The sequence below is a fragment of the Syngnathus leptorhynchus genome, chromosome 15 (genome assembly GCF_054491065.1).
Source record: "Syngnathus leptorhynchus isolate UIUO chromosome 15, UIUO_Slep, whole genome shotgun sequence".
NCBI lineage: Eukaryota > Metazoa > Chordata > Actinopteri > Syngnathiformes > Syngnathidae > Syngnathus > Syngnathus leptorhynchus.
The window spans coordinates 4,036,343-4,062,647 of record NC_141209.1 but is presented as its reverse complement, the minus strand read 5'-3'; the positions used below and the strand labels follow the sequence as shown (position 1 = coordinate 4,062,647).

Below are 26,305 nucleotides of genomic sequence, written 5' to 3'. Positions count from 1 at the left end.
ATTGTCTCGACGGGCCACAGTGACAACACGGTGCATCACGAGTCATTAGCCGGGGCTAGCATACCTTGCGTCCTAATTGATGCATTCCGAGACTGAAACGTATGTCCTCTTGCCATCACACCCAAGAACGGATAATAACAAGCATGAATATAGAGGTTATTTTCACAGCAGCTTGGTGTCAAGCACATTTGATTTAATGCTGGTAAACATGGTTTAATGTGTGCTACGGCGCGCGGCTGCCGCGCATTGCTAATGGTAGCCTCCAGATTTATCTGCCATGTTGCAATAATGGAGAAAAATATTCAAAGTACTTCAAGACACGTTATTGTACACTCATGGCAACATATCAATATTTTTATAGTCAGCAATCGTAAAGTTTGGTTAGATTTGATAGTTTGGCTTTGCAGCAGAATATTTGCCATCCGTATCGGCAGCAGACATTTTAAAACTCAACATCGGAACACTTATTGGTTTGGTTACCTGGCTTAGCTCAACGAGAGATAGAACAAAATAATGCTACTGTACGCCACTGAAACCTCAACTGAGTTCATTTCAAAACTATTTTTCCCATAGGAAATAATGTAAAGTAAATTAAGGCTTAATCTGTCACCATCATAAAAGCTTTAATAACGCAGGCGCTGTTTTATGTAACATTGTTACATTTCTAATTTTCATAGAAGTGCAAAGGGAATTTAATCCCTCCATTTCTCTTTCCTTCTGAAATGAATTTTAAAACAGATTTAGCCCATTAGCAACCAAATTCGAGAAACATCCAAGTGAAAGATTTTAGTTGAATTAGAATAAATTTGACCAAACTTCTTAGGCGCCATGTTCTGTCAAGAAATAATTATACATTTTTGTGGTCTCCAAATCATTTAATTACATTTTCAGGGAGGTTGTCTGTTGCTCTAATGACAGAACAAATCATTTTGTCTGGATTTTAGCCTTTAAACAATCTCTTTGTTTCTGGTCTCAGCTGCTTTTTGGAGCATTGTTAAGTTGACAAACGTGTCAATGACTAATCTCCGAGGCTGTTCGACCAGCACACCTCGCGTCAGATTTTGGCGTTTCCCCTTATCTCAATGCTGTTTCCAGCATGCCACTGATAAGGGAGAATGAATCGAGGGAGGTGTGTGTGTGTGTCTGTGGATGAACATGAAAAAGGGCAGGAAAAAGTGAGAATGTGAAAAAAAAAAACTGAAATTAAAATTGGACACAGTGCAGATTTTGCATGTCTCATTATGTGCTCGAACGGTTGAGCAAAAGAAAAAGCAAGCAAGTCTTGACTCCCAGCTTCAAACCGGGTTCCACCTGACTTGACAGTATTACTAAATCGGCCTTGTTACACGATGGCCGCTCCGGCTCCGCCTCTCGGCGACGACCTCTGCCTGCAATCTGGACGTCCGTGTCAACTCGGAGCAGGTCGGCCTTTCGGAATAGCTGAGGTCACGGATTTACCTTTGGCTTCTATACTCAATCTAATCCCCCCAATGCACCCCGCTTACCTTTTGACATCCACACATCAGCATTTTTGCTCTCACACTTGTACCAGAAATCATTTTTGTTCTCTGGTATAATTTTGACACAACCAACCTTCAGGTATGACATTTTCCCGAACCCCCAGATCCAAAGCCCTCTCCTTGCCTCCAGTAGACGAGAAGAATAAACACTAGATCAGTTCCTTATTGGCAATTAGCATGAAGAGCGTATCCCATTCAGTGAGCTTCCATGTGAAAGAAAGACAAGACAGACAAGGTTGAGCAAAGAAGACCATCCACACACAAGGGCTTTATTAAGCAGTCTTCTTACATGCATTGGTGGGTAGCGATTCAGCCACTCTTAAGTCTTGGGAGAAGCTGTCTCAATTAAGCCGATGATGTCGAGCGACTCCGGCGTGGACGGGAATCCTGTAAGACCGTCTGCATGCGTGGGTGCCGAGGTTAAACAGAGCGTGCCGGCTTCTCAATAAGCCAGTGTTAGTTGGCGCTCTGACACACTGTGATCTACGGCACGGAGCATCACTTTCTCATGCCGGCCGTCAGGAAATGGCCTTAACCCCTCTCTTTGAACCTTGGGCTCCGCCAAAGCAATGCGATGAAGGCACATAGCGTGGCGAATGTACATGTCAGAATACGAAAGCCCCAGACCCTCTCTCAGTATTGTTTCAGGCGAGAAGACTGGGGGAAATATCTCATTTGATATCCTACAATTGGCTTTCTGCTTTCTGAGCAAAGAAATCTGTGAATGTATATTGCCGTGTCCCTTGGCACGACTCACAATTTCGAGAGCTATCAGCTCTGTATCATTACCATTACCCATGCGGTTCTTCTAATGTGACGTTTCATTGTCAATTCACGACTACAGTAGTGCTCTTGCAGGAATGTTTGTCAGGGTAACGAGACGAGGCGTTACATTCGACATTCTCGTTTGAATATTTGGTTATTATCTAGTTTTACTTAAATAATTTTATCGTACTGCAAGTTTCGGCGTTCTTGTATTTCTGTGTCTTTACAATTCCGACATTCTCTCCCCCCCACGTACGAAATCCGTGTCACCTTTTCAATTGGTTTGTGACAAAGGAAGTGAAGCCATTTATTAGTCTCCCCGGGTCACCGAGTGAAATATGACACGCCGGTCTCGTTCCGTTGAAAATGAAAAAGTACATTGCCGCATACCTTCATCTCACATCTCCTTTCTCCGTCGCCATCATTCGGAAGAAATAGCTATCATTTAGACAGTCTCTTATAATGGCTCGACGTGATAAAGTTTATTTATGGCGCCATTCATTTTCATCCATCAGTCCACCGGGAAATGGCCCCGTCACGTCGTTGATCTTACGACTCTGTGGATTATATAGATCGTACAAAGTTTCCAAGCAAAGGTTAGGAATGGATGTTATCGGGATTTAATTGAAACGTGGCCGGTAAACTTTGAGTTAAGGTGTGAAAATGTCAGTCGTCGAAAATGTCACATCTCACAACTCCCCCTGTCGAGACATGACGCTAGCCGACCATTTTCGAATACCCGTAATGGCTGTGGTAATGAATTACACCGAAAGTGACTTAAGCTGGTAGTCGATTCCACATTCCTTCTTATATGGCTTTAATGCAACCCTTCTTGGCTACAAAACTCTTGGCTATGTCTCACTAGAATATTAAGTATCTATATGGCCGATTTCTTTGCTTTTAATGTAACGTCATTTACCACTTAGTCGCTTGAATTATGCAGCAATGTCCTAACCGTACCGGAACCCCCCCCACCGGTCTGATGGCTTCCCACTTTAGCAAGATAACCAATTAGGACTGAAAGCTGATTGGAATGCTACGCCATCTTACCCTTGACCCCATCACGGGCCTTCATACGCGGATGTGTTTCCATTCCTACGGAGACGGTAGCAGCGGCAGTGCCCCCCCCCCCTCCAGCGAGATGAGCATACGCAGTAATTGGAGCGGCTGGAAGCGATTTGTTTCTGTCCTTTCGCTCAGTGGCAGTAGATTTGCTGGTGGGCAGCCCGTGGAGCGATGCCATCCTGTCATTTGTCAGACAGGGTGCAATTTCCCGGTCATCTGTTTCCATTCATTTTTCAAGGTGAGGAAAAAGATGGTGAGTGATGGACACTTTAATGTGGCTCCTCATACTCTTGAAGCTTCCTTTTTTTGGGAGGTGATGATAAGCTTGCAATATCTGTCCCAAGGTTAGCCCATCGCTTTGGCAACGGGTCAAATTAAGTTTGGTCGTGTCAGGTGTTAAAATACTTTCTGCTGCCAACAAGCCTGCCAAAGATATTTTGTGTCTGTGAAGACCTCAGCTATTTTGCAGTCCTATGAGATGACGTGTTTCGTAACACCCAGTGAAGCTGACAGTTCATCCAGTTATGCGCTTCAGAGGAAAACTGCACACCCGGGCTTGGTCACCAGCCAATCGCTATTGAGAGACAAGCGGTGATGCAGTATCTAATCAAAGTTCCTATCACCTTTCAGAAATGTTTTCTTGCTACGACTGTAGCATACTTCCTCCAAATTAGTTGATAAATCAGGAGCAGGTTGAGCAATCTAAAAGTGTCACCCCTGTGGAAAATACCACAGCCGAGTGCCCCTCACCTTCAAGTGCTATTTACCGCTGACGTATTTCTCAGACTTGAAGGGGCCCTGTCGATTTTTTTTTCTTTCTTTCCTGTTGTTGTTGTGAGCAGAGCAGCGAAGTAGATGGATGGAGAATACTGTGCCTCTGGGAAGGTGTGTCACGTTGAAATGAGAGCCGCCTTGCATGAAAGATTTCCCCCTTCAGATTCCGTTCATTTTTGCCTCATGCCTTCACCTTTTGTCACAGTGGCTCCGCCCCCCCCCCCCCCCCCCCAAGGCAGCACTTGAGTCTTAACTATTTTTTCACATCTCCCTGCCAAAGGTGGGCACGGAAAGAAGTTGTTCAAGACGGTTCAATTGAGGCGAATCGTTTCGACGTCGCGCAACAATGTAATCGGCCTTAATCATAATCAAAGATTCCCTGAAGTGTGCAGCTGCGCGTTCCAACTCGGCCAATCGCACATCCGTATTTTCCTCAATCCAATTATTCTCTTAATCCAAAAAGTGCACCTGGCACCTCCGCTGTCAGACTCGTGTCGCAAGGACAGAGGACGGCGGCGTTATTTTAGAACCGCAAATTGGCTTCCTTGGTATTGATGGGTAGGTGTGTCCTGTTTAGATGAAATGGATTACTTTCACGGCAGCCAAGCGTTTAATCTGAAATAAATAGAATAACATGCAAAAGAAAGTGTAGGATTGGTAAAATAAGGTAAGCTTAAAAACTCGGGGATTAAAATGATGTCCGATAACCTTCTCTGTCCCCCGTACCGTTACCGAATCCGGACAGAGATGTTCCAGGCATTTATTTTGTGTATTCCACCCAAATTGCCAAGCGCATTAAAGCTAATTCGGCTCCTCGCTGCATCCCCACCTTACTTTGAATCCTTCACCCGCCCACCAGGTTGAGGTAGGAGCCAGCCTCTGAATGGAAAGTCAGTCTCCACTGGCGAAGCTATAATGATGCACTGTTTCCGACCCCCCAGACGAGACTGATCAATAAGTCAGCGCAATGGAGTGGCACATCGATTACGCCAATGACAGGGCATTTACAGGTTTAATCTGTATAATGAGTCTAACCTTTTTCTTGCAACCACCTGCTTTCTGCCTCCCAAGGCTGGAGGGGGGGGGGGCGGTGAGGGGAGGTTATGGGATCAATTGAATGTCCTGTTGTAAAAACAGGAAGTGTTGAACATATACCGAACAGTGTCTGTGCGTGTAGCAAAAAAAAGTCATCTTCTCACGCTGTTACTCATTTGTTTGCTCCGCGCTCGCCTCACTCTAGATGAAATTAATTACATTACCATCAATAAATTAACAAAATGACTGTAAATGAAATTAAATGCAGTCCTTTAAGTTTTTTTTCCCCCGTGACACTTATCCTTGTTATCGCACGTCATCGTCTTTTAATTTATATATATATATTTTACCCCCTGCTGTGCGACATGACTCAACTGCCAATTATCGTAACTGACATGAATGCCAATTAACTGGGCTGCGGGCATTAATGTGCTTCTTAAATAAGGGATCTTCACGTGATGGAATGTGTGCACGTCAGGACATCTTACATGGCTCAGGCGGCGGAACAGTTGTGGGGAAAATATTTACATAATGACTTGATACCAATACGATGTATGTGAGGCACAGTTAGCTAGCTAGCTATGCATCAATCCACTATAGAAAATGAATGGATAGATGATAAAATATTTTTTCCATCTGTCTATCAAGTCATTATTGATTAATCTATAGAAAATGAATTGTTGGTTCAGTAAGACATTTTGTAAACATGGCCACCCCACTGAAAAATGTCTAGCTGTGCCCCTGGATAAATTTCTATTGCAGCTATACATCAATTTCAAACTGATGTTATCTTCAATTTCAATACTTATTTATTTTTATCCATTTCATTAATTAATGAAAAAGAAAATCATTACGTCTTGTATGACTGCTCACTGTATGAAAATGCTTGTTACTGTTCCTACTTGTTTTTACCATTAACTGACCTTGCCATCTCCAGTCATCCTGTTCTATTGTTCCGCATATAATTAACAACACGTTTAAATCACATTAGCGCAACACATCAACCTAAACAAATGTCACATCTGGAATGTGAAGTAAAAAAAAAAAAGTGATACATTAAGCGATAAAAGTCTTTCTCCCTTGTGGAATGGCAACAAACGGTGTCCCCCGGGGGCACAAAGTGTTCTGCGAGTGTGTTGTCAAGCGAATATTACTGCGGCGTTATGATAGGTGTCTTTGCTGTCAAGCGCATCCCCAAGGGCAGCCGCAGCAGCCGTCGCAGCACTATACTACACTCGCTACTACGCTGCTTCCCTCTCCCTCAACACACAAAGACATCGACAGACGTGCAGAAACGACATTGTGTCCCTAAACATATTTTTAACGCTCATTTAACAAATGTCTTTACATCGGGTTTTCCCCTCCCCGTGTTTTTCTGTGACCGACTGTGCTATAAACATTGGCAAAAAAGTTGACAGTTTGGAGCCAGTGTTAAATGCTACTTTGCTTGCCCGCCCCCCTCCTCCTCCTCGTCATCTCTTTGCCTCCCAAGGACACGGCGAGCCACTGTACAATGGGACACCATTTATCACTGCAAGAACAATTACTGCCAGACGTTTCTTTCTTCCTCCCATCTTACCTCTCTTTATCTCTTTCCTGCTGCCCATCCTCTCTTTCTGCCCCCTCCCCTCCAGCACCCCCACCTTTTAAATGGCTCCCAGAGAGCTCCATTGCAGGTCATCCTGCCATTAGCCCTGGCACACACCGCACAGGCGCAAGGTGCAGCTCGGTATGATAGCCTCGACAGACTTTTCTGCCCCCTATTTCTAACAATACACCCCCCCCCCCCCGTGGCACCCCATCTGACGTAAAAGGAAAAGCATGGGAAATTGCTTCCCATGTTGTATCTTCAGCTTTAATGGAGCAACATGTCGCAAAATCTCAAATTCTGAACATTTTCAACTTTTATTTGGAATCGAACAAGTTAAATTGATGACAACTCAGGAAGGAATGACAAGAAAAGACAGAAAAGCCATGCTAATTGATAAGCTAACCTAAAATTGACGCTAGCATCTTGAAATCCGTAATTACGTAAGTGCTTGGGTGATCAATTACACCTTACAAATTTACTTTATATTTTGTTTAATATTTAACATTTATGAAAATAAATTAATAATAAGTGATTATAACTGAGCTAGCATCTCTTGAAGCAGCCGCTAAAATAACGCTAACAATGCGTTCCATTCATAACCTTGTTTCGTCATTCTTTTAATGAGTCATTTTAACCTTTCGCTAAGTTCACCGGCAACAAACACTTTGCATTTTCATTTCACAAAGTGAGACCACAAATAGACAGGGAGCACACAACCGCGCGCAGACACACATAACAAAAATCTATACCGTTTTTCAATATCGGTCCGAGTGCTCCCGCCATGATTCAACGCCACTAAATAGATACTCGGCCTAATCAAGTTTGCATATTCCTAATGCGCTCTCTCCGGAGTGGGCCGGCTTTCAAGTGTAAATTTAGCCTGCAAACTTAAATCATTCAGCGCGTTTTACTTAAAGCGTACCGCGGACAACAATAAATCACAAAGATTGCTGCATCCATTAGCAAATTGGCTTTGCGGTATGGATGGAGGAATAAAAGAAGTGCGCCACTGCTCTTTTATAATCAAGGCTAGCAGTTTCACGGCGGGAGACACTGCGTCCCTCCTAAAAGGCACACACACACACACACTCACAATGAAGTAAAGTGCTGCAAATATGCTCTCAGCTCTAAGTGATGTGTTCCTCAATCAGTTTTTACAGTGGCAGTGGCGGGGGGGGGCACGAGGGGGTGTCAGACCCCCCCCACCCAGCGTCACACATCAGACAGTAGACGTCCTTCACAGATTGCGCTATGACTGTGCTCTTCAACTCATCCTCATTCTGTCACACATACACACACACACACTTGAGACTTGTCTTTTGATTTTCTACAGCGAAGGTTCTTTGTATTTGCTTGAAGTGCCGACTGCAGTGCGTCCAGTCGGGCCTTTTTCAGATCGGATCAGTAGTCCTTTTTTGGAGCACAAAGAGATGACGCGGGATGAGCAGAAAAGGGGGCCAATTAGTTGCCTTGAGCTTTCGTTGCCTTCCGATACTCCCGGTCCGACTGCGAGTTTGTGTGTGAGACCGGCAAATTCACCACTTCTATATTTGGTATCTGACATTAGCTGAAATTTGAATAATGAGCCCGGAGGCTTCGCCTCAGTGACTCAAAGCCCCCCCGCTGTTCATGATGCAATAAGACCCTAAATGTGGACACTTCGTTGTCGTTGTTTTTTAGAGCAATGTGAAACACGCCTCGCTTTTCCTCCCGAAGAACTTTTTCTAGTTCTTAAGCGACTTTTCAAAAGTCTTTCCTTCAATCCTACTTTCAAAGCTAGGGCCTTGTGTTTTAGGAAACTAAATTTGAAAATCATACTCTATACTTGGGGCACGCTTGCATTGCGAATTGATTGGCGGCATCTACGCGGCGTGCGATCAAAGTCAGCAGATCAAAAGACTCTACGAAAGGCGAGTAGCTTGTCCTCGGGCTGCGGGAAAACGCAGCTTCGGCCCGGCAATCGCTTTGCCGCCATGTCGGGAGAAATTCCCCGCAGTTGGCTGGAAGGGTCGGTTAACGATGTTTGGCGAGAGGCGCTCGGAGATGTACAGGAAGTCAAAAATTTTCCACCAGGAGACTAGACAGCGTTCCTATCTCCATTTGCAGGTAGCTTCACCCACAGCGGCGACACAGTAATGCGCCGCTCGCCAGCCAATTACCGAGCACTTGAAGCGACAGGCTTGTCAGCTTTGCCGTGGTTTTGACCTTTTTTTAATTGTCCTCGTCCAGCCACGGCAAACGCAAGTGTATCTGAGTGGATGAGTCAATCAAGAGGAGAGCGAGTCGCCGACATCAACAAAAGGAAGTGGAATAGCGAGGTCACTCGAAAAAGTCTTTGGAGCGCTCAGGGAGTGTGACAATTCTTAAAAGCTTTGTGTTGTGTGGAGGATAACCTATTTCTGACTGCCACATGCAAAGTCCTCACAAAGATTGTTCTGACATAAAACAGTTTTTATTGCTCCAGCGCAACCTTGTAACTCGCGGCGGCACATTTCTTCACGTACCTACTGTTATTGCTCAGCGGCCTTTTTAACTTTTTATATCTTGTTCCGCACTGTGATTGTTGCTCGGACAGAAGAACTTCTAATGTTGAACGCGACCTCCGTTTTTAGCGCCCAAAGGCCCTTGTGAAACTGCTCCGTTATACTACTAAAGGCAGATTAAAAATGTTGAGGTCGCCGACAAGAAGCCACAAAACTTACAAGTTTAATTCTATTTAATTATGTTCTTACATTACGTTTTTATGAAGTATAGTATTATGGAGTTTTTCCATTGTTCCGTGAAGCCTGGAACAGATTAACACCATTTCCATTCATTTCAATGGGGAAAGATAATTTGAGATATAATTTAATAAAGTTTTGAGTGTAATAAAACTTTTGCCGTATAAACGAGTCACCCCTGGTTGATTTTCTTGCGATTGTCACTTAGACTTTTTACCAAGCCATGTAATTCTGTAGTAGAGCAGACAAATATTATTAGCAATTATCATGTATTTGGTAGGTGTTGTTAAAATACTAGCTGGTATTGACATAAATAAATTCAAAATTTGAGTCACTGAAAAGCCACAAACACTGCCAGAAAAGCAAAACAAAATTGTTGATTGACAGACGAGTCCAATAAATTGCTTTTCTGCATCCATGTGCGTAGAGCGAGAAAGTCACAAGTACTTTAAAATTGCACCTTTTTGTTATTGTGTGTTTTTTTTTTTTTAAAGTTGGGCGAGAGAGGAAAAAAAGGATGATTTAATTAAAACAAGACTGAGGGCAGAAATAAAGAAAAAAATTACAAACAAATGCAGAGAATGGCAGATAATAACCGGCACTGGGGTGGATGTGAATTCATGTTCTACCTTCTGGCGTTTTCGAAGAGTGCGAGGGGCGGGAGGGGGCGGGACCCAGCTGCTGGTCGAAGACATCAGTTGCCAGGCCAATCTAATAGTCTCTTCCAGCCTGCCAATACCCCCCACCCCCACCCACCCCCATTCCCCCTAGCCTCACCATACTCTAGCAGGAGAGCTAATTATAACGAAACGGAATTAACAAAACATTCTCAAGTGAGCCTGCATTGCCTGTTTGACTCCTTTGCCCATGGCCTTTTTTTTCCACCCCGTCACCACACACATGGCGGGAACATGTGTTTACCTTCAGGGCCTTTATGGCAATCGTACCCCCGTATCCTCGTTGGCCTGTTTTGTCTTCCATGTATGCGTTTCATTTAATTGCCTTTTAGTTGCGTTGTAATTCTATTAGCGCTAGAAAAAGGTCAGGGTACTGGTTTCTGGCGGACCGGTGCACTAGAACACTTGACCCCTTTGGTGGAAATGGAGATATAATTAAAAAAGGGCACCTCGGGTCATGACCTGGGTCATGACCTTTAAGAATACATTTCATCTTTGGAGTTAAAACGTTTGGGTTCGAGATCTCCTCTACTCCATTTTCTGACCTATTTAATGCCCTTATGCCGTGATTTAAAATCCGCCTGAGATTCACCTTTCCGCCGTTAAATCACCGACCAAATTAGCTTGGAATTTTCAAGTGTTGTAGTGAGTAAATTTTTAAACTGCTGTAAAGTGGCCTACATGGCCCTCGCTGCATTGGCCAGTTAATAATGGATGAAGGCGATCGGATCAAGCCCGCGTAATAAGAACCTGGCTGGAGATGCGGCGCACTTGGGGGGGCTGTATTTTGGGCCGCTGTGTTATATAAGATGATTGTTTTCCAGTTGTCATTGGCCTTAATCATCCAATGACAACAGACAAGTTTTCTTCAATAAAAAAAAGTTTTATTGCGTATCGTAAAAATCCCCCACAAACAACTTTTATGTGTTTAGCACCACAAATATAATGACTTTCTTTTTTAATAAGGCTTAGGTGTGGATTTCCATTTTTTTGGGGTCAAAAATATTTTAAAATAAATACTAATGCAAGCATAGCCTTAGTTAAATAAAAGTTAAGAAAAAGTGCTGAAGTTGACAAGAAGAATCACTTGAGGGGTTTTTTTCCGCACCTCCACTGCCCTTTCTCTGTGCTGAGAATGGTTTCTGATAATGCTAAATCATGTTGGTGAATTGCGGTGTTGCGCGCCCTTAAAACTCTTCAAATCTACTGCTACAAGGGAGTCTGTTCCTACCTTCTAGTAGTTTAAACTTGACATTTCTAAACCCTCAACAAATGGACATGAATTGGGCACAATGATTGTTATTAAATCGACAGACCCCTGAATTATTAACAATTTCAATGCAATTTTAATTAACAAAATTTAACTGTGAATTGTGCTCTCAGCAGAATTAAGTGGACGTCAAGAAAGCAATTTATTTGACCTAAGAATTACTATGAAAATCTACACATTAGAATAAAAAATAATAATGATCTAATCAGAGTCTAACAATCTCTTCCCACCATAATTGTCGCATTTGGAATTTAATTAATTCGCGTAAACGTGGCATTTTTCCCGTTACATACCAAAGCAAGCAATTACGCTCGGAAGACACGAGCTGAATGACTTTTATTTTACAACCGGTCCCTCACTGACATCCATTGCTTTTCAGAGCGCGCTCTAATATCCGAGCAAGTATTATGCCCTCTCCCTCACCTGCCTCGCATCTTAAATTGTCTTGGATGAACATGGAAAGAGCCAAGAGCGTTTAAGCCACGCAATTCCTCAAGTGCTGTTATTAAATTCCCACCAATGCCACAAACAACCTTTGAAAGATGACACCATCATACTGTAAATGTGTATTTATAGAAAATGAAGCGCCAGATTAAAAAAAAAAAAAAATAGACAAGAAAATTACCCAATACTCTATACGCGTTGCAATTACCATGTGTAATAGCCTGTAAAATCCTAATATCCATCCAGCGGCTCGGAAAGGCGAAATAAAATGGCCATGACCACTTAGCCCACTTTCCGCGGCCCCTTTCTGGCCATGACAGACGGGCCTGTCGAGAAAGCGGGAAGAAATAATACGAACCATAATTCATTCAAAGGCCGCCGTGTATCCTCTTTCCTTTCTCGTTGCCCGCCTCATCACGATTACTCCTCCAGCCGAATTGGTGTTTATATCAGCTGGATCAGCACAGGGGAATCGATGTTGATATCTTGAAGGTTGATTGTGACTTCAGTCCTAGACTTTAATAAAAAAATTAAAAAAAATCATCAATTTTAATTTATTGTTAAATATTTATTTAATGGTATGGGAGAATTTCTTTGACCAGTCCAACAGTGGTAACATTTCTTTTCAAGGACTAAATGTTCTGGCTGCGTCATGCACGAGGTCTTACACAAAACAAGAGCCACCTGGTGACCACAAACATTGCAGTTGTTGACATATAATTGGAACAGAAAGTACAAAAGCAACCTTGGGCCAGGAGCCAAACGCTGCTTCAAGTCAAAAGACATTTTGATCTCATCACACGTACGGTAGAAGATAAAATTCCATTCCAGGGTAGTCAAGCAATCCGAGTTGTATGTTCGAATCAAACCGAGATCTGGCACATCTATGTCCAATCTTCCAAGCGGAGATTTCCCACCGCGACGGCAATTTCCAAATTTGCTGCCCACTCCACTCTGAAACCTAAGCACCGGCTCCGGCGCAATCATCCTCCCAGTGTCGCGTCTGAAAGGAGCCCGGGAACGCTGAGGCCCATCCTGGAGTGCCGTGATAAGCTCTGACTTACTTCCTACATGTGGGTCAGCCAGACTGGGAGACACACGGCTTGTATTGCCTTTTGTAATTACATCTGTTCGGCTGCTCGCTTACCGGCTCGTTCTCGCTCCAGTTTTCCATTGTGGACGCGTGGGTATGATTGTTCTGGCACATAAACAAAAATACACGTTATAATCGGAGCTGGGACTTTTTCATAACCGATGATGAATTGATACCATCGGTTCATCTTCTTGTCAACACAATGCCATCAAAGCATTGTCATTTAGCATCAAACTGAGCAGAATTCACCAAAAATATAATATCCTACGTTTCCGCTAATGTTACTGAACGTTTTGCGTCTTTCCCTTTGAACTTGAGGAATTTCTTGATTCGACAAACACATCTGCCGACCAACGGCAACTTGTTCATTTGATGCTTAGCTGCTTTTTCTTGATTGTGATGGTTGATTGAATGTGATTTTGATGTCGTTCCCAAGAACGTAGCGCAGACGTCTCCGTACGACACTTTGTCTTGCTGACAAGAGTGGCCGTTCCTCTATGGAGTTGTGTTCCATCAAATTAGCTCAAGCTGACACACGAAGAACCCGAGCCAGGTAGTGGAACGAGGCGAGGCGAGCTTTTTTTTTTTTTACTGCGACTTGGAAAGGAAGCATAAGCGAGGCCCGCGGCCAAACACATTATTCCGGAATTGGAGGCCAGAGAACTGACAGCAGACGTTACTGGGAGGATGTCGGGATGTAGATTTTGCTTCGGAGAGATGCAAATGGGCGCAGGAGGAGACGTGTGGATCAGGCGCCATTTGCCGTGTTGCAAAGACTTTACTTTGCTCTGGATTAACGATCGCACAAGATGGTGCCTAGTCATGAATCTTTCCATTCAAGTGTGTCTGGAATGAGGCTTTAGTTCTTGTGACATTTCTAAAGCTACCTTTCATCTCCTGGAAGAAAAAGGCCTTCACGGACAGAAGTCAGATATGTGAAACAAAAGGGTTTTTTTTTTTTGCTTTTGGATCTAGTTTGTCAAAGTCTTAAGGAAAAATGATGAATGCAGCTGTCATCCGTATTTTATTCTTGTCACTGGATGGATGATGCAGGGGTCTATTTCACATGTACTTTTTTACGGTTCTGTCAGTATTCGAAAACCGACAGATGGGAAATTAGCTCCAGCTTCTGTTTTATTCACAGCCAAGCCCATTTTAAGGATCCGTCGCTTCCATCCGTGAATTGTGGCTCGCAAGCCCTCTTTGATCAGGTGTCCAGAACACAGGATGAGACTCATCCACTCGCAGGAACAAGAACATCTCATTATGGGCTGGACACAGATGCCGCTGCCCCTCTCGAAAATAGCCGCTTGCCAGAAAGCTCCCTTTCGGATTGATTGAATGTTTCCGATATGCGTGTATTAGCAAAATGACATATGTCCTATGGCGTATCATTCGGGGGAGGAGTGATCCATTTCTCCTGGACTTGCACCTCAACATCCTCCCCAACCTCGCCGATCTTGTAATTTCTGGCTGGCATACGCTCAGCCTGAGAAAATCTGCCACGTTATCGTAAACAGAGCGTGCATTTGTCTTGGTCGCTATTGTTTGGGCCGTATGCACAAAATGGTCGAGGCTCATTCATCACGCGCGACGTTGAAAATGAGCACATTTGTTTGAGCGTTTTATGATGATTTTTCTGTACGCTTTGAGCCGCACCAGTGAGATTTATCAATTGTGTGCGGCGGTCGACGTAACTGCTGTATGCTGGAAAAGCAGCAGTGTGTTTCCATTTTTTCTCTTGTAATCAGTACACTTCCCACTGATAATCATGGAAGTTGAATTCATCTGTTTCATTGATTAATCTATTTTTTTTCTTTTTTTATCTTCAGCTTCATTTTCATAGTCGTCTTCCTCTTCTCCATCTTATTCATCTTTTTCTCTTTTTTTGTTTTTTATTTTATTTATTTATGTATTATTTGGTTCTCTTCTTCTTCTTGGCTGTTTGTGTTCCAGCCTCTCCGATCCACTCGTGCCATTAATTACCACATCCCTGCAGGAAAACAAATCCGCGCGACAGCTACCGCCGCTCGTCACAATCGACCAATGACAGATTTTCCTTTTCCATCGCTAACAGGGAAAAAATACCATTTGTCCATCGGGACTCTTGTCTACGGAAGTACTTTTGAGTCTCCACATTTAATTCTTCCGTATGATAAATGTGAGGCGGGCTACGATCGTAGCCTGCGAGGTTGCAAGTCGTCTGGCTCGCCGGTAACAAATGTAGAAAAAGCAGATCAGCCGACGGTGTCTGTGTTTGTTGTCAGGCTCCCCCAAGACCCCCAAAGCTAGATAACAAAAGCCCTCGTATCAATCAGACTTGTCAATGGCAGGCCGCGGATTAGAGCGAGTGATTCAAGGGCTTGATTGGAAGGGAAAATGTTGATTACGCCTAACTCCGGTTGACTTGATTTCGCTTCTTCCCGTGTGTTGCTTGTTGAGCTGTAATCAGTGGAACCTGAGATCAGGGGGCGGGGCTTCTTTAATCACACTGGTAGCCTCCTTGACGGCCACCGTTAGTGGCTTGCTCGAGCGTCACGTGACTATCACTAAGGTACTTTACCTTGAAATCTGCAGCAGGATTTTGTTTTTCGTCCTTTCCTTCTTATCCATCCATCCACTTCCCTTCCGAGCATTACAAGTCATTGTTTTCAGGCTCCCCCAAAGCGCCTCTTGTTTATGCTCCTTTCAATCACTGTCACCATCAGGACCCCGCTCGAGACTCCGATCGGCCCGTGTCACCGGGGTTTTTGCAGATTATGTGCCGCACGATGAAAACACACTTTGAAATGTGTCTTCTTGTTTATGTAATAGGACAAACTACACGGAAGTTGTGAAACTACCTAGTTGGACATTTTGTGTAAATGCAGGTATGAGTTTTGCAACTAATCAAATCAAGTTACCGTGGGCTGTTCTAGCCAAGACTTGAAATCAGGACTCCAACTGGCGTCAAGCGACCGGAGTCAAGCATATACAGAAACATTGATAGCAGTATCAAGTTCTCACAGGTCCCCACTTGGGAAGAGAACTCTGAAAAGTGTCAGCGTTGCTCATTGGTGTTTTCTCAAGTACACAAGGCTGACTGATGGGAATCCGCATGGTGTCAAGGTTGTTATTTTTAGTGCTTCGCCTTTGTTAGATTCTTTCAATGCGTTTCTCTTTATAGGTGTCTTTTTGTGGCACACTTTAGTGTATGACTGCATATGAGGGTTGGGATTTCATGTTTTTTTTGCCTCCTAGGCAATCGTGGAAAGTGAATGAAACAGTTCCCGGGTCAAACAGTCACGATCATAATGTTCGAAGTAACTTTTTAACATTCAGTTTCAGTCACAACGAAAGGAAAGAGAAGTAATAATAAATTAAATTAAATTAACAGTCATTTTTACATTATAGTAATAAAAAAAAGCAGATTTAAGTGATATTGAGAGACGAGATTTACATCAGGGAGGAGTCAAGTTTAGTCTGGGTTGTTAGCGGAAGTTAACATCCACTCAGTGACTTCTTGACAGCAACTTACTTTAGTAAACCAAATACAAACACACATGTACTTTTTCATGTTTTTCTAGCCTCCCTTGCTAACAGACGTGACTCACGCCCTCACTGGCAAAACAGCCAGCAGCCTATCGCATGGCCGCACACACACATACATGCATGCAGAAGTATGCGACAAGGCGATGCATTTTCACCCGCCCACGCATGCTTTCGCGCACGCCTCTGTACACCATACCATCCAGTCGTTGTGTATTAAGTGGCATCCCGTGTCTCAGAAGCGTGGCGTCTCCTTGCCTTCTGACCACTGCGGACTTGCAAATGTTTGTATGTCCAATGGCTAATTGCCGCTATCTGCCTCCGCAGCGCTTCCATTGACGCTCGCTGGATTCCGTTGGGAGATGCACACAGGCATGTGAAGGCAAACAAACCTGGGGCGAGCGATCGATAGCGGATACAAGACGAGGCCGTCAAGCGCTGCTGATTAAGAGCGTGCGAAGGTGTCCGCGTGCCGACTCCAATGTGCGCATGCTCCCTGAGTGGACTGTTGATGTGATTTTGATGAAGAGCGTTGGCGGATCCAGAGGTGTCTTCAGAAGGCGCTTGAGCAATTATTCCCACAGCGTGACAGCTTTGCAACATGCTAGCAGAGACCTAAAAGTTTGAGGCCGGCTAACGCATCATGAGTGTTAAATGAACAGCTTGCCGCCATAGCGCAAAGGCTTTACCTAGCTGTAGCTCGTCCTCAAGTTCAAACCATTACTAAGTCAACATTACACATTGAAATGAATAGAAATACTATTAATCCGTTCCAGCACTCCCAAAAAGACATTTCTATGTATTCATTTTTTTTTATGTAGACTATTTTTTCTTATTCCCACTTTTAAAAAAGAAAACGGAGGGTTCATCGCCGAGCAGCTTTCCACTTCGTCATCTGCTAGTTCTATTCCGTGGACTCATGTTTGCTTTTGTTCTCATCCTGACTCACAGTGACAGTCTTGACCAAGCGCAGAGAAAGGTCAAGGTTGGCAAGCAAATTGCCTCAAAGCAATAAGCCAGTGTCGCCATCTTGCCATCTCTCCATCCTGCTTCCTTTCCGTCATCTCTAGTGTTTACCCTCACGGTGAACAGGGAGGGGCGGGGTTGGGCTATGTTGCTTGCCCTGCTTTTGAAGTCCCGATGACTTGAAAGCGTCATTGCCAGGGTGACATTCGAGTAAGGAGCAGTGTGACCCTGCAGGCTATATGTGTGTGTTCGTTTTTTTGTACGTGTGCATGTGTGTGTGTTTACTCATAGCTCATTCAGCTGTCCTCTGGGCCTTCAAGGGGGACCACTTGCTTTTGCAGCAGAGGGATAGCCTTTCATCACATCAAAAACAGCATCCGCCCTTCCACCTCCAACCCTCGCGTCCAACAATTGTGCCGCAGGGATTCTTGGCCACAGCTGAAGCTGCGTTAAAAATACACACTCGGTAACTTGAGCCACCGTACGGCCCAACTGACGCGTTTAACATTTAGGGTTATTTCCTTGTGCTGCGTTCAAGGACTTTGGTGCAGCTGTTGCCACTTGTCTTTATTGTGTTTGCATTCTTTACGCAACAAATATATGAAATATTTCGGCAATAGTTCATTTTGGTGACTTTCCCTCTTCACCGCATTAATTGTGTTGCATTCCATGCGCCTTTCTGTCTGTCTTGCAAAATGGTGTAAACAGGTGTTAGTTAGCGTGTCAACTCATAAGGCCGCATCTTTCTGCTAGCTGATCCCCAACAGCCGGCCCCAGCTGGAACGTGCGCATATGTCGCGCGTGTGTTTGCATCTGCAACTAATAGTGTAGCTTGTCAATTTTTTATATGCGACTAATATCGATTGTGTTGAATGTGGTTTCACTGTATGATCATTATTGTTTTTACTCTTTGTGCTGTTTGCTTGTATGTATTGTGTATTGTGTCTAGTCACCGTAGGATGGTGGGAAACGTAATTTCGATCTCTTTGTGTGTCTTCACATGTGACGAAATTGACAATAAAGCAGACTGACTTTTTTGATTAAAATATGCCCGTCAGGTGGAGATCGAGAAACTGGACTACCATCACTACCTACCGCTGCTTTTTGACGGGTTATGCGAGACTACCCACCCGTATGAGTTCTTCGCTCGCCAGGGCATCCATGACTTGCTGGAGCATGGCGGACCCAAGATCCAGCCAGTTGTCCCACAGCTCATCATCCCCATCAAAAGTGAGTCCGGAGGAGGGCTACTGAAAAAATGAAATTGCCTTAGTGTAGTAAATATCATCATTTCTTCATGACTGACTGACAGTCTTCTGATCTGCTTAAAAATTGACTGCATCTTTAATGCGGCGTTTCACGAATCAATTATTCACTGTTTTGATACGTTGCATTACCCTTTAATCAACTTGCTCTGGTCTGAAGCAGATCCGAATTTCATATTATAATCTTAGCACTACTGTCGACCATGTGAGGTCGCATGTTTTTCTATTCTTACATGAACTGAGGGTCACCCGGAATAAGCCACCTCTAAAAGCATACTTGATAATCTGCTGCCAATGGCGCCACCTACTACTTTTAGCTGCGTTGTTGCAGCGCTCACGTGTTTTACATTTCCACACGTGCACATTCGAGTTGTCCGATAGAGGGAAAGGTCACCTCCAAAATAGACAATACAACTTTGTGGGCAGGGCAGTTCAGTGTATGGACAAGACGGTTGTAGGGATCCAGCTTTTCATTTTAAAGGGCAACACTGTGTCACTTTCAAAATGGCCGCCTGTGAGGCGTGGGACAGCGTTTATGTTGCGCCCAGTTGGCTTGTGTGGATTTTCCCAAAAATGTTGCTTATTTGTATGATCTATAAACAATCAGGCATAAAAATCAGCACTGGCATTTTGAAACACAGAATTGTGACAGTCAGCGTGATGCCGCCATTTTCTAATGTGGCATCAAGTAGTTAATGTTCCATCTTTTCACACGTTGGGGTTTCTGGATGCGCCCACTTTGCACAAACATTAGTCTATGGATTGAAAACCTTCAGCAGATTTGCTCGTTTACATTTAGGGGAGCCTGAGCAAAGGTGACTGCCGCTGCCTATACTTTGCGTTGATAATGGAATTTTAAATGACCCATTCCTTATTAACTTTCCAGGTTATTAAAGAACGGAAAAAACACGCCTTGTTTCGGCATTTGCGAGGCAGCAGTCCATGTCCCTGTTTCAGATTAATTACAAGGAAGGAAAAGGAGGATAGTCAAAAAAAAAAGCTGTCTCCAGTCCAAAAAGGCAACATATATATTTTACCCCTCGCTGACGTTAATACACATTCAATGTGGCTGCCAGCCTCTTATCTGCACAGCCACGAGTCGCGTCAAGCTCTGGTGAATTTTGATGATGAATGCAGGTCACCCGGTGAGAATACACAATGAAGCAGTCTTCGCCTGACGTTACAATATCATGATTTCTCCAAGACTCCACTTTCCCACCGCCGTATGCTTTCCTTTTGCCTTAAAGCTGCGATTATGTGATCATTTCCTGTTAAATCTTCAAACGGGTGATGGTGCACAACCACAACTAGTCAAATTCTTATTATTATCAGATCACGGAAGGAAAATAAACACCTACCTCTAATAATAATCATCTCTAATTTATCATTTATGAATAATTTATTTAATTATTTAATTTAATTTATATATATTTTTTTATAAATAAATCAGATAAATTTGTTGCTAACCAAAACATTTGTGTACTTTTAATAACCCATTGAAGACAACTTGTGATTTTTTCCATATGTTAGCTCTCAAGATTACAAACAAGCTACAGGAAGAATTTTCCCAAAACTTTTTTGAAGGTAAAAAAAAAATTATTTTGGTATGCATCCAAAATTTATTTAAAATCTTATAAAAAAAGTTTTATGTGGATAATGCATGAATCTTAAAGCATATGAATAGTAGGAGGTGGGGCTACAAAGTAATTTGGCGCTGATCCAAATTTGGAGTGTCGCTCTGGTTGAGGATTTATTCACGCAGGATGACACTCGATTTGTTTTTTCACAGTCACTGGTGAATGCTTTTTCATTTTCACTCTAAATATGAAACAGGGCCTGGCGTGAATGCTCGATTATGCGATTCAGATATGTCCACACGCAGGTTTTACAGCAGTAATAAGACATCAGTACCCTCCTACACCTCCTGCTTTCTACATTTTTTTTTACCTCTCTTCTAGCAAGGCGAGAATGCTGATGAATAATTGAACGGTTCTGCGGTCCAAATGTCACAGCAGGGAAAATTGTTTGCGCTGGCTGGTAATTAGAATTTTATTGTTTGTTATGTAGGTTTCAAACTCCTGTCATCGCACATTCCACCTTATCACGGAGATGCCGGATATCTGCACGCGTGTTAGTTCTGTAGGGGCGGGGGTGGCGGGTGAGTGCCAAGGATGAGGTGATGGAATCAGTCACTCTGCATTGTCTCCTTCTCGTTTCATCAGCAAATACTGGATTGAAAATAAAAGCTGCCCTTAAATAGACCACCATTGACGAGTAAGCCCATTCGATTTCCATTGCTAACCAAAACAGCAGCGCCTATCGGGACGCGTGCTTCGAGGAGTTCAAATGAATTTCCCATGTATTTTTAAAGATCATATGTTACATGAAGATGGTGTCTATAACTACAGCTAGCATTCCGGTCAACTATTTGCTATATTATCCCATATTTTTCCATCAATTCAATTCCCCTTGCTAACCAAAACAGCAGCACCTACCTTGTTGCATACATAGTCTGTAAACAACTTTTCTGTACAATATTATATCTGATCTTATGTTATCAAGAGAGAGTTGAAGACTCTTTTACGTTTGATATTTTCTGGACCCCTCTCACCTTGACATATATGACCTCTGGCACATTCATGCGCTGCCTCACATCAACCGGCTTTGACTCAGCATGTCGCAGATTTGCAACTCTATTACAACCATGCTTCCCCGCCCGCAAGTTTTAATTAATGACGTGCTCATCTTCCGTCGTTGAGGATTAGAGTCGGCATGCTGAGCCACGACTGCAAAGAGTAGGCAAACAGCGCCTGTAAACGAGACAAACACATCTATCAAGCTTTCTGTTCATTCTCTGTCCAGCTTAGCCTCACTCGGGTCTGAATTGACAAGAATGTCAACCGGTATCACCAAACAAATTGCCTCTTAAATACTCTTATTCATCGAGTAATAACATTTAGCTGATATTGCTTTTACACTTTAGTGTGTTGGCGGCCATTTTGTCTGAGGTAGGACGTGTGACTACATATGTGATCCAATATCTCACGCTATATCTTCGAGCAACTACCATGTCCACAAACATGATTTATTAGCTTTAGTCCATAAATTATTTATGATTTTGACCTGACTGTTTATTTTGTCTCCTTTTTTTTATGCTGTTGTAGCTGTAATACATTTGCAGCAAGTTCTCATTACGGATGCATAAGCAGTCTCTTCACAGAGGTGTGCTCGAAATGACAATGCAATGTTTCCCCAACGAAAATTATTTTCGTCGTCTAACGTATGTCGTCCTAGAGGGCAGAATTTTAAATGTTGGTGTTTTATACTACCAGTTTGGTAGCAATTGGACAAAATCGCTTCAAACCGTCATGGCAAACATCTTCCGAGCAAAATTTATATTGCAAAATGGCTCAGGGGGCTCAATTTCAAATAAGTGTCGGCTCAAATTTTGCCGCTTGTGCCGGACCCCTTCAAGTTTTAATATCATAACACTCTCGCGTATATCTAGCAGCAAAGCCATGAAGGTATGCCTCCCTCTTGACATTTTGTTGTTTCTTTCTCACACTGAGTTTGTCGCCGATGATCTCTCCCACCCTTCGACTCTCCCACCAGCTTTTGTTCTCCTGGGTAGGTGGAGATGGAGTTAAGTGCTGCTGAAGACCAAATAGCTTTGTGATTGGCTCTTATTAGCTTTGGCCTCAGTGATTGCAGACAAGCCATTCTTATAAACAGAAAGAAAATAGGAAGGAAAGGATTTTCTGTTGTTTAGCTAGCGAAATTGAGAACATCCATTGCAGAGAACTACCTGTATAGCCTGCTAGCATGTTTGGCCACCATAGATGAGGTCATAATAGTTTTGAAGTTATATAAGTCTATACTGATTTCTGGCTTCCAGACGCCCTAAACACGAGGAACCGCCAAGTGATATGCACCACCTTAAAAGTTCTGCAGCATCTGGTGATGTCCAGTGACACGGTGGGAGAAACTCTGGTTCCTTACTACCGACAGATCCTCCCTATCCTCAACATCTTCAAGAACAAGAACAGTGAGTACCGACAGATGACTCTTCCCGTTTGTGTGTTTGAATATATTTACCATGTTTTTGAAAATGGTGTTTCAAACTAAAGAAAATATTGTGATAATCTGAAATTGCTCAATTCCGGTATTTCCTTTTGGTTGACTGAGACTACGAAGCAGAGAAAATTTTTTTCTTTGTCCTCGCCGATAAGAATCCCAGTTTTGTCCAAGTGCATTGTGTGTCGAGGATTTGTCCTCCGCGAAAGCCTCCAACCTGGCTGGCATGAAGATCCAGCCAGATTATCATCAGATCGGCGGGTCTCTTTTTGTGCCGGTGATGTCAGTATTTAGCGGCGTGTAAAGCTCACAGGTAGCGGCGACCCCAAACGTACCTTGACGCACACACGGTCGGATGTAAAAGTGTGACGTTGTCATCAATCATTTGAACGCGGGCGTTAACAGGAGAAGACACAAGGCTTTAGTCCCTTAATCGATATCCAATTTAAATCTCTTGTCTTCCTAATTCGCGTACATAATCTGTCACCATTTGTTGAAAGGGAAGGAAGGAGCCTTCAAAGATATCTGCAAAAGACAAAAAGGGGGGGCGGTGGAGAGAAAAGCTTGCCTTATTAGCACAAGGCCTTATGCAAATCCTCTCGGTAAATTAGCTGTCAAATCAATCCCCTAAACCATTTTGAATCACGAGCTGTTCCGCCAGCGCGCAGGCTCAGCGGTCGGCCAAGTGAAGCCCACCAGGAATAGTTTAGCCCGGCCCCGGTAGTTACAGCGACCGGCCTCTCCTCTGCTCGTCTGTGCATCAATTAAACCTGAGCCAACTTCTCACCTGGCAGGCGTCCCTGATATTGACCGCTCTCGGTTTGGGCCATGGGAGCGGCTCGTGCGGCTGCCAGAGCACAGAACCGAATCTGCTCAACAAGGTCAGAGTGTTTGCTGGAGTGTACAGTGTAGAAAGGTTAGCTCAGGAACATTAGATGGATGGATGGTCAGTTTGATGGCTCATCGTCAGGGGTGTCAAATTCAGAGACTAGTAAAAACTTTGAATATTTTAAAAAGATGAAAGCTAATAAAAGATTCTATGTATTTTTCTATTTTTCATAAGTGAAGACAATTTGTAATTTTAGTATTGACACATGAAGTCAATGCACGATGTGTCTTTGAGGGACACATAAAATGTTTTGCCGAGCCGTATCTGGCCCCCGGGCTTTGAGTTTGATACTATTGACATGAAATCAAAGCTTCTTTTGAGGCCCATATATCACCCAACGTCATTCATACCGTCGGCGGCTGTCGCGGAACGAGCGAGCGTGTCGCCTCTCGCCAACACAGGCCCAGCCATTGTTAGCGCTGAAGGACTAACTAATCCCTTTGCTTCTCCCACACTTTGACTCCGAGAACTTGCATGGCATCCCTCTAATCTCCCGAACCACAACAGCTCCACTGTCCACTATGTGCCGACGTGTTTGTGCATCTGTCATGAATGCAGCTGTTGTCCCGCCCCCATGCAGCTGTTGACTTCACGTACAATGCCCACCATCCACCGACTGGATTCTTTTCTACACGCACAAAAAAAAAAAAAAAAAAGATGTACAATTGCAGTCTGTCCCCGTTTACATCTCCGTGGCCTGACCCTTTCCATTTTCCTCGTCTGTTGTTCTGGCTATGAATCAATATGCTGACAACCACTGCTGTGGGGGGTCAGGGCTACAGTCAGATATCACCGGCATCCCATCGCGGGACACATACCCCCAGGCCGCGTTCACACACTCCGACAGTGTCGTCCCCGCTCGGAGACAAGGTTGCGACCCGTTAAATCGGCCTGTATACGGGGCCTTATCGCTGCTATTTTTCCGCTGTCAGAGCTGGACCCCAAGCCACTGCCAAAAACAGACTCTCAAGTGTCCTTTCACTCAAGAGAACTGGACCCAGATAAGAAAACAGACTCTCGGTTCCGGAAACAGCTCTATTGTTCTGTGAGGAAGTAAAAAAAATAAAAAATAAAACTCCGGCTGTTTAACTGCAGGCAGCCGACTGACACGCTCATGCATCATTTTGAAGAGGACAATAATAAGCAATCACATTTCACCCGCATCCTCGATGCAGCCTGTTGTCTCTCGAATCATCTCTCGCTGTCTTTTGTTTGCTTTGCGCCTTTCTGCGCATTAACCGTGAGAACCGCGTGGAGGACGCCGTCGGAATTCCTTTGGTGTGATTTGCACGCTGCTCTTGTTTGCTTGCTGTGATGAATCCCGGCCCTAATGAAATGCAACAACATTTCCTATGAAGTGGAGGGAGACGTGCTCGCTCATCTGGAAAATTCTTCCTTCGAGCTCAGAGGAGGAAGGTACTCATCTGCCGCACGTCATCCCGGGAAGGGAAAAGGGGTAAAGCAGAACTACACAAAATGTCAAATAAGGTGAAACTCCAAGAACATCATTGTCTTTTGTCCGAAAAATGTCTTTCGGATCTCCTGAGGGTTAAAAATCTTAGGGAATGTCACTGCAAATGTCCCAATGTTATCGTTACTGATTCAAAATGGTGTCGTCACGGTGTATCCATCTTGGGTGTATCCATCTTGGGTGTATCCGGCCTCACGCCCAAAGTCATCTGGGATAAATCTCAATCTTCCCACCAAGGCTGAAGAGGACAAGCAGTTGAAAAGCATTGAATGGATGGATGGATGGATGGATGGATGGATGGATGGGCGGGTGAATGGACACACAAGCGATTCTTCTCACATTCTTATTACTCTGGTTCATTTTATCACTTTGACATTTGGGCCAATGGATTTGGAGTACACCACTATATTATTGCTGATGTGAGAACACGGACTGAAATTGATGGTCAGTCTTTATTTAGAGAAGACGAAAAGCTTTTTTCTTATTAGAGACCATCTGTCATCTGAGAGCCATTTTTGAAAAAAATAAATGTAACAGGAATCTTGGTTTGCTCAACAACTTTAGGCGCCCTCTACTTTTTATTGGACGCTTTCAATGCCGTTGATGCTCCTTGGACGTTTTAGCTGCTACTGTGGCATTGTTGTGTTGTCCCGGTGGCAGTTTTCTCTGCTTATCTGGAAGGTGTAGGTCCTTAAACCCCAATTCATCACTGACATAGTCTCGCAGTAGCACACACACGGAGAAACACGGGGTGATCTGTTTCATTTAGCCTCTTTTATCTTCCTGCTGTAGGAATGTGGCCAGCTATGATAAGGTCTCAAGCACTTGCATTCCGCACGCACACAGCTTGTGATAGTAGCTCTCTGTGCATGTCCGACTTGGGAGGTTTTTCCGATGGTGACAGATGCGATGCCGAGGTCGGCCACTCCGTCTTCGCCCATGTCTTTATCTGAGCATCGCACACTCACGAGCCAGACTTGGATGGCTTCATAAAGAAAATGGCGGATTGCCTCCAAAGGGCGTCAGTGGTTCCATAAAAAAAAAATCTGAATAATTATCTCACTGACGATCCGTCTTCCTTAAACCCACAGACTTCTTGTTTCTTCGAGTTCTAGTTCCCAAGGATTCTCGTTAGCAAACATTTGCTTTATTTAATGA

At 43.8% G+C, this 26,305-nt stretch overlaps 1 protein-coding gene across 3 annotated transcripts in view; it reads left to right on the top strand.

Annotated features, from left to right (window-relative positions):
* pacrg (PARK2 co-regulated) overlaps positions 1-26,305 on the top strand; it is a 111,428-nt gene that overhangs the window by 60,243 nt on the left and 24,880 nt on the right. For all 3 annotated transcript variants that reach the window (XM_085931666.1, XM_085931667.1, XM_085931668.1), the window contains 2 exons: positions 18,507-18,678; positions 22,609-22,758. In XM_085931666.1, coding sequence (XP_085787792.1) covers positions 18,507-18,678; positions 22,609-22,758 — 322 coding nt within the window. The remainder of the gene's footprint in view (positions 1-18,506; positions 18,679-22,608; positions 22,759-26,305) is intronic.